The sequence below is a fragment of the Mastomys coucha genome, unplaced genomic scaffold (assembly GCF_008632895.1).
Source record: "Mastomys coucha isolate ucsf_1 unplaced genomic scaffold, UCSF_Mcou_1 pScaffold18, whole genome shotgun sequence".
NCBI classification, from domain to species: Eukaryota; Metazoa; Chordata; class Mammalia; order Rodentia; family Muridae; genus Mastomys; species Mastomys coucha.
The window spans coordinates 58,301,204-58,310,628 of record NW_022196900.1 but is presented as its reverse complement, the minus strand read 5'-3'; the positions used below and the strand labels follow the sequence as shown (position 1 = coordinate 58,310,628).

Genomic DNA, 9,425 nt, shown 5'->3' with positions numbered 1-9,425 from the left:
TGGGTGGGTGGGTGTGTGTGTGGGTGTGTGTGTGTGTGTGTGGGTGGGTGTGTGTTTCAGTGGAAGTAAATACAAGTTAAAGCTTAAAAACTCAGAAAGAGACCAAGAGAGGGTAAAAAGATTTGCTGAGTATTGTGGGAGACAGAAGGCTGGACAGAAGGGTGTACATAGTGGGGAGTCTGCTGGCTGGGGGGGGGAGCACCAACTGAAAGAAACATTCTGCCTGAAAACATAACACATAATACTTCACCCCCTCCCTCCCTTCCTCCCTCCATCCATCCCTTCCTTAGTATGGTACCCAGGGCTTTTTACATCCTAGGCAAAATGTACTACCATTGAGTAAAATCCCCAGCCCATTTGATGAATTTAAACTTTACTGTTTTATTCGGGTTTTTTAAAGATTTATTTATTTATTTTATGTATATGAGTATACACTGTAGCTGTCCGTACAGATAGTTGTAAACTTTCATCTGGTTGTTGGGAATTGCTTGCTCTGGTAGATCCCACTAGCTCAGGTCTGCTCCGCTTGCTTAATCCCTGCTCGCTCTGCCCCAAGGATTTATTTAGTATTATTAATAAATACACTGTAGCTGTCTTCAAACACCCCAGAAGAGTGTGTCAGATCTCATTATGGGTGATTGTGAGCCACCATGTGGTTGTTGGGATTTGAACTTAGGACCTTCGGAAGAGCCATCTTACCAGCCCATTATTAGGTCTTAATGCTGGGCTTTACATGTAACCATGCTTAAGTACTTAGAAACTTATTTTGCTAACAAAACTATTACTTTAATTTTACCTGCTAATCACTATTTAAAGCTCTTAAAATGTTCTTTTAATGTAGTTTTTTTACTCTTCATCTTCTCAATTTTTTACTGTCTTCCTTTAAACACATGTGTTCCTCACCCTGAACCCATAAGCACTCTTTTTGTGGGGTATACCATTCCCAAAGCTGAGTGAGTCAGCTTCGCACCTCTGTGGCAAATATGTGAGAGACAATATAAAAGAAGTAAATACTATAGTGCCTTAGAGCTTGTGTGCTCTGGAGTTGTGAGAAGGCAAAAGAACATCAAGGCATGCCAAGGGAGAGAGAGCAGAGTTCCTCACTTGGGACAGAAGCAGAAGAGGGAAGAGTCCTGGACAAGAGAACTCTTAGAGCATGCCCACAGTGACAGCCACATCAAACTTAATTCTACTGCCCAGATTCCACCACCTCATAGTAATGCCGTCTTCTTGTGAATCCATCTGGGGAGTTCTCTACTCCAGAGATAGAAGCCTCTGTCCCAGTCACTCCCCAGATGCCCATCACGTGGCCTCTAAGCCTTCGGGGCATACTCTACCAAACCAGAGCAGTGCTCTTGACTCCTACAGTGAGCTGTGCAGACGTGTGCCACTTCACATTTCTGCACATCCATTTTTTTTCTGACTTATTTTTCTGGTAAAGCAATATGTCTAGTGATACCTTTATTAATACAAGATGTCCCAAATTGGTCTCGTTCTGGTTGACTACTGTTCGAACCTTAGAATAAGGAGAACCTTAGTCACTAATATGTCTCAGCAGAGTGGACACATCGGGTACATGCCCCAGGGGCCCTGTTTGTTAGGGTTAGGGAGTAAACTCCTAGGACATAGAAATGTTTCAACCTGCAGCTAGAGTTTGTTTTTCTCTTTGTAGAAGTATAAAACTTGGTGTAATTATTACATGGACCTTAAAACAGTTTTGTTTTTTTATGCCTGATCGATGTCAAATGGAAATACATTTGTGTTACCTCATGATTTGTACTTCTAGATGCTTATATTAGAGATATATTATGAGAAGATCTGAATATTAGATGTTTTAAATTTAATAGTGGTTGTACCACAGATGGACAGTGATGGTTTCTGATTTATCATTTTATTTATAAAATAATATTTATACAAAATATTTTATTTATATTATAATTGCTATTTAAATCTATTGAGCCAAGAGCTGGAATATTAATAACTTGCATCATTTATTATCTCCCCATTCCATATTTATTTGCTTTCAAATTGCATTAAATTAGCAGTTTTTAAAAGATTGTTACTAAAATGTACATAACATTTTTAAAAAGTGCCTAGATATTTTTGCTGCCGATTCTCAGACTGTAGACCTGTTGAATTTATAAGTATGTTATATATTTTACCTACATATTTTTTTAAGATTTATTTATTTATTTTATGTGTATGAGTACACTGTAGCCGTACAGATGGCCGTGAGCCATCATGTGGCTGCTGGGAATTGAACTCAGGACAGCCCCGCTTGCTCTGGTGTAATACACTGTAGCTGCCTTCAGATACACCAGAAGAGAGCGTCAGATCTCATTTTGGGTGGTTGTGAGCCACCATGTGGTTACTGGCATCTGAACTCAGGACCTTCAGAAAAGCATTCAGTGCTCTAACCCACTGAGCCATCTCTCCAGTCCTTACCTGCATATTTTTAAAGGGGAAAATATTTTTGAAAAATAAAGATGGGTTTCAGGCCTTTATTATTTGATTCAGTTGAGGGATTGAATCTCTACCTTCATGTGGGAATTTGAAATAGGACTACCAGCTATACTAGGTTTTCTCTGTACACATAAAAGGACAGCTGAGGAGGGGCTGTGTTCTCCATCATATAGTCCACTTGTTTTGGCAAGACATCAAGGCTGTGTGGATTTCATCTGTCTCAAGGATGATTGTTGGCTAATGGCTGAAGTATGATTGGCTTTGCTAATTAGGGCAGAATTCCCTCTTTGGCTCTTTGGAGTTTCTTTCTCTCACACCCAGTCCTGGATTTTTAAAGTATAAATAAAATACAAGAAAGCTGCTTTTGGGTCTTTGCTTGCTGAGATTGCCAGCCTGTCTTTTCTTTCACCTTTTAGAGTCTTTGTGTTCAGTTTGTTAATGTTACCAACAGTTTTAGCTGTGTGTAACAGGAAGTCCAGTGTATATACTTGCTTTTATTATTGAGGGGATCCAAGGGAGTTGGGAGGAGAGAATGGAAGACAGATATAATCAAAATGCATTTTGTACATGTATGGGATTCTCAAAGGATAAATACAAATAATATTTCTATAGTATAGTCATAAAGCCTTTGCAAGCCTGTGAATGCTCTGCTTGGTGTCTTACAGGTTCCTCTACCTGGTATGAAGTGGGTGGACAACCACAAAGGAGTATTTAATGTTGAAGTTGTTGCTGTTTCATCCATTCATACACAAGTGAGTTTTAGTATTTCTTTGTAATCGGAATTCACTTAGATTAATTGAACATGTATCTCACTTATGACAGTTCTGTTGTCTTGCCAGACTTTAGGAATATACGTTAGTTAAAAACAGATTTAGACTTTTTTTCATTAAATGTCATTAAATACTTTGTCTTTTAAATGTGACTGATGTATTTTGAACAATTATGGATCTTTCTCTTATTTTTAAGTTCTGGCACATGGCAAAATAGAGTAGAAATGCTCTTGTGAGCTCATTTTAAGTCAAAGTCAAGTATCTCAGGTGGAAAGTTTTTAGAGATCATTTGGTGCAGGTTTTTTGACTCTGTTAGCAGTAAGGAAGGACGTTGTATAACAGCAGACAGGTTCAGTTAGGAGACAAATCCACCAGCAATTTGAACTAATAACATTTTAAATGCAGACTTGTTCAAAATATTAAAGATGATTTGCTATTAAATGAATGTTAAAAGAATTCTATAGCAACAGATAGCAGACATATAAGTGTCAACAAAGAATCTTAGAAGGCCAGAGGAAGCTCCTGAAGACTGATGGTCAGGCTCTGAGGAGAGGACCCGTTGCTGTAAGAACATGTAGCTTAGCATTCTGTGGTGTCAAAGAAACCTGTTGGCAGTGCCTACGGTAGGAGCATCAGGGCCACCATTGCCTTGCTGTACATCCTTCCCGTCTAGCCCCAACCAGGAATATAAGAAGGTGCCTTTCAAGTCCTCAAGCCCCAACAGACTACAACCGACAAGGAAGTAGTATGCGTGGGAGGATTTAGCTCCTCTGTTGTACCATGTGAAAAGGAAAGTGAGGTAGGAGCTATAAGACAATAGGTTAGTAACAGGCACTGCTTGCTAAAGTACCTGTCATGAGAACTAAGCTCCAAAAATTAAGCAAACTCAACCTACAAATAAGGTCCTCCAACACTCAACGATTTCTTGAGTAAATGGTGGAATTTGAGATGGCTGTTTGTCTCACAATGACGAGTAAGAAGTGATATATTAGATACGGTGTGTATACTCTTGTATATGGCTTTTTGCATTATCAATTAATATGAGATGTTAGTGTTCTGTAGTTCTTGAGGGTTTGGGAATTGATGTGTTTAGCATTGTTTAGTTCTTTGTTTTTTCTTTATTTTAGGACCCTTATCTTGACAAATTCTTTGCTCTTGTCAATGCTCTGGATGAACACATGTTCCCGGTCCGAATTGGGGACATGAGGATCATGGAAAACAACTTAGAGAGTGAACTGAAGAGCAGCATTTCAGCCTTGAGTTCCTCACAGCTGGAACCAGTAGTCCGTTTTCTTCATCTTCTGCTTGATAAACTCATACTTTTAGTTGTTAGACCTCCTGTGATTGCTGGCCAGATAGGTAACTACACTTACATGGGATGAATCATTAAAGTTATAATTTATAATTTTGCATTTCTAACAGATTTAAAAATAATCCTGATTTCTTTTTGGTGTGCTTGTTGTGGGAGGGGGCTACTTGTATGTGATAGGAAATGATCATGTATTTATAGACTTTTACTCAAACTATCAAAACATATTCAGTCATCAAATATTTATTAAGCACTTAGGATGAATCAGATATTCATTGACACTGTCCAAAGCTTGGTCCCTGCTGCTAAATTCTCACAGAGTAGTTAAGAAAATCAGCCAAAGAAATAATCCTGTTACATTTTATAGAACATAAAATGCATCAATTCTGCTAATAGATAATCCTGTTACATTTTATACAGCATACATTGTAGTGTATCCATTTTGCATCTTCATCCATCTGTTATCCTCTATTTCCTATAGCTCTTCTCTTTGTTTTTTCAAAACTACTCTATTTTCTTTTATACTCTGAAAAAATGGAACTGTTTTTCAGTTTCAACCTTTCCAAATAAAAATCTTGGGAAGAAGTTGAGCTGGAAAGAAACACTAGCTACTGTGTTATTAACATTTGTTAAGTAGTGGCACTAAGGAGATGTCTGCTCAGCATCCTGAGATTTATATTCCTTTAGGGACACTCGTTAGTGTAGGAAGTTCTTGGTTCAAATACTCAAAGATGAATAGGAGAACTTCATAAATACTCTTCAAGGGGAAGGAGGCACGTCAATGTAACACAAGCACAAAGGCCTTGGGAAGCTATGGGAAGACTTGTAAGGACTGAGCTGTAAAGTAGAGGGTTGGTAGCAAGAGGTGATTGATGGACAAGGGGAAAGATAGTGATGGCTTTTCTACCATACTTTAGGAAACCAGGAAATATTAGCCTTTGAGAGATCTGGCTCCAATTAAGAAAGCAACATGACCAAAATTTACTTTTAAAGGCACACTATCCTGGGGCTGGGGAGATTTCTTAGTGGGTAAAAGTGCACTCAGTGTGAAAGACCTAGGGTCACATTTCCAAGACCCTATACATAAGCCAAATGCATAGAGTAAATGTCTGCAATGCCTATATTACCTTAGGAAGGTAGAAATTGGAGAAAAGGGACTTCCTGGAAGCTAATGGGCCAGCTACTCTGGCACACACAGAAGAAAAACAACAAACAAACCCTGACTCAAAACAAGGGAGAAGGAAACAAACAAACAATCCCAGCTAGGCACTGGCTTTAAATCCCAGCAGTCAGAAGGCAGAGGCAGGTGAATCAGTAAGTTTGAGGCCAGTCTGGTCTACAGAGTGAGTTCCAGGACAGCTGGAGCTTCACAGAGAAACCCTGGCTCAAGAAAACCCAAAACAAACAAATAAGGTAGAAGACGGTTGACTTCTGACCTCACGGATGCTGACGGCACATGTGCACCCTTCATAATTGTACTGTGGCTCATGTGCACTTGCATTCACTATGTGTTTGAAAGTGGAAAGATCTAAAGCAAAGACAGGCTTGAAGTCATATACAACTTCTTACTAAAAGTGATAAAACCCCTAATATTAAGACAAGAGAGTAGAACAAGGAAAAGAGGATTGTTACTTTTAGGATGGCTTTTAAGAAGAGAAAGTTATTACTTGTTAGGGATTATAGAAATAAAATAAATAATTGCAAGGCACTGATCAAAATAGTACTGTGTTCTTTATTTTCATTTTGTATACAATCCTCTCAGCCCGCTTGGGTAGTCTTGTCTTAGTTTCTCTTCACTATGAGCATGGCATTTGTCCTTTGAAAGTATTTAATTAATGGTTCCAATGGGATAGAGTCTATGACCATCATAGCAGGGAGTGTGACAGCAGACAGCCAGGCAAGGTGCTGGAGCAGTAGCTGAGAGCTGGGAATGGTGTGGGCGCAACCCCAGTGACTCGCATCCTCAGTGACTCGCATCCTCCTACAAAGCTCCTAACCCTTGCTAACAGTTCCATTAACTGTGGACCAGACATTCAAATGGGAGCTTCAAACCACCACTTTACAGATGAGTACAGTGGCAAACATGTTTAAAAGTTTTGCCTAAAGTCACTCAGCTATCATTACCACAGCCAAAATTCAGCTCAAGCAACGGGCTCCAGAGTATATCCCATATCTGACAAGTGTTCACTGATAAAGATTTTAAGAGCAGTTTAGTCTAATGAAGGAAGAAATACAAGAAGTTTGGCTAGAAGGGAAAGCTGGATTGAAAGGAGCATAAGAATAGATTAGAAGATACTGAGAGATGGTGCGGCAGTTGAGAGTACTTGTGGCTCTTCCAGAGGATCCAGGTTCCATTCCTAGCACTCTCATGGAACCTCACAGCCACTTGTAACTCCAGCTAGAGGATCTAACAACACCTTCTTCTGTCCTTTGCAGGTACCAGGCATGCAAATGATACATAAACATACATGCAGGGGGCTGGTGAGATGGCTCAGCGGGTAAGAGCACCGATTGCTCTTCCGAAGGTCATGAGTTCAAATCCCAGCAACCACATGGTGGCTCACAACCACCTGTAATGAGATCGGACGCCCTCTTCTGGTGTGTCTGAAGACAGCTACAGTGTACTTATAATAAATAAATACATAATAAATATTAAAAAAATAAAATAAAATAAACATACATGCAGGCAAAACACTCATACACATAATCTGAAAATTAAAAAGCTAATGTGAACATGTTTACCTACTGGAATAAATCATGTGCAAAATAGGAGAAAAAAAAAAACCAAGATAATGGAGTGAGAAATTTAACCACTGATGCAAGTTCAGGAAATGAAAGTGAATTTAGATCTCACATGGGGAATGGGTATTGCTTTTCCTGGAAAGTTAATAGGAGTTTACTTTCTATTAAGTTTGTAGGTAGATTTGAGACCTTTCATGCTTTATGCATGTTCTGAGTGATATAGAAGGTAAGAATTGTTAAGTGAGTAAGATGGATTTTTTAAATTTAATTTAATTGTTATTTTATGCATATGAGTGTATTGCCTGAATATATGTGTGTGTGTGTGTATATATATACATATATATATGTATATACATACATATATATATATATATATATATGTATGTATGTATGTATATATGTGTACCTCATGCATGCCTGGTAGCTGTGGAGATCAGAAGATGGAATTCCTGGACGCAGTTAAAAGTTGTCCTGGACGCAGTTAAAAGTTGGTTGTGAGCTACCACGTGGGTTGAAGGAATCAATACTTGGTCCTTGGGAAGAACAGTCAGTGCTCTTAACTCCTGAGCTGTCTCTCCAGCCCCTGTATGTGGTTTTGGAGAGGATTCTGTTGATTTGGAATAATTACTATGAGGGGAAAGAAATAAAGGACTTACCCAGGAGCCAGGAAGTTGCTAAACCCTCTCAAGATTCTGTCCATGTGCTCTTGCCCTCTTAGCTCAATACATGTTCATTATCTTGTAAATGGCCATTTCAGTTGACTATTTAACCTTCAAGAAACTTGCCTGGCCTCATTTAGCTGTCCATAATTTTCTGTCATGATTAAATGAATAATCACAGAACTGACACCCTTGATCATGCAGCCTCGCTTACCTAGTTCTTCAATGTGCTGGCAGAATCCCCTGGTTTTAAAGAATTGTTGCAGTGTGTGGACATGGAGGACAGAGTGGGTATTGTTTTGTGGTTTCAGGTGCTTTGCTGCCTTCCAGTTTAACAAACCTTCTCGTCTAATTCTTTCAGAGTCAGTAATTTCAGTCAAGTTGTTTCCCATTATTCTCTTTTCATATTATTGTTTTTAATAATTCATTTTCATTGTTATTTTAAATTTCTTTAAAAGACATAGGTGCACATTGTATGCTGTTTAGATTTTCAGAATCATTTTTAAAATGAGAAGTTAACTCTTGAGGTTGTCTAAAAGATGGATTTTTCTGTGCTTTATATTACTTCTCAAAATAGTTTTTTTTTTTTTCCTGTTGGGCAGTGTTTTTGTTTTAATTAATCTATCCCATACCGATTTCAAATTAAATTTACAAAATATGTTATTTTTCCTTTTGTTTTCAAGAATACTTTTTGTTGAGCCAGTACACAATTCAAAATCAGTACAATATTTTTGTATCTTATATACTTAGGTATCTTATTCTGTTTACAGCCTTTTGTAAAAGGGTAGAGCCTTCTTTCCTGTGGAACTGCAAATCTAAAAACATTAAAGCAAAAATATTTTCTTCTTTTTGAAAAGTTAATCTAGGGCAAGCATCTTTTGAAGCTATGGCATCAATTATAAATCGACTTCATAAAAACTTAGAAGGAAATCATGACCAGCATGGCAGAAACAACCTTCTCGCGTCGTATATCTATTATGTGTTCCGCCTGCCAAATACTTACCCTAATTCACCATCACCAGGTATTTTATTCTTTTTAGTATTAAATTCTCTTTCATGAAGTGTTCTAGCCAAGACTGAAGTACTTAGGTAGTCCATAGTGTTATTCACACATTCATAACATTTATCTACTCTCTACTAAGGAACATTGGCTGGGTTAATCATTGAAGGGTTATGTTTCCTTGTAAAACATCATTTATATACATTTTTCTTTAAGTTGATTTGGAGAGTTGACTAAATTAATTATTGGAAGTGAACCTTGACAGTCTCTTCATCCATCTCTGAAAGCATTTTATCATTTCTTGTTAAAATTAATAGTTTATTAATTTTATTTATTCTATTTTATTTGTCATTTAGAGTGTTTTTTTGGACATTTAATGAGACACATTGTACATTAATTTTCTATTAACCTTAAAAAGTCTATACTAATATAAAAATTGGTTGTCTAGAAACATTCTAATTTCTTCATGACCAGTAAAATAA

General features: G+C 37.7%; 1 protein-coding gene across 7 annotated transcripts in view; it reads left to right on the top strand.

The window, feature by feature from the left end:
- Positions 1-9,425, top strand: part of Dock7 (dedicator of cytokinesis 7) — a 206,303-nt gene that overhangs the window by 123,202 nt on the left and 73,676 nt on the right. For all 7 annotated transcript variants that reach the window (XM_031377915.1, XM_031377919.1, XM_031377916.1 and 4 more), the window contains 3 exons: positions 3,129-3,215; positions 4,361-4,592; positions 8,801-8,965. In XM_031377915.1, the coding sequence (XP_031233775.1) occupies positions 3,129-3,215; positions 4,361-4,592; positions 8,801-8,965 (484 nt within the window). The remainder of the gene's footprint in view (positions 1-3,128; positions 3,216-4,360; positions 4,593-8,800; positions 8,966-9,425) is intronic.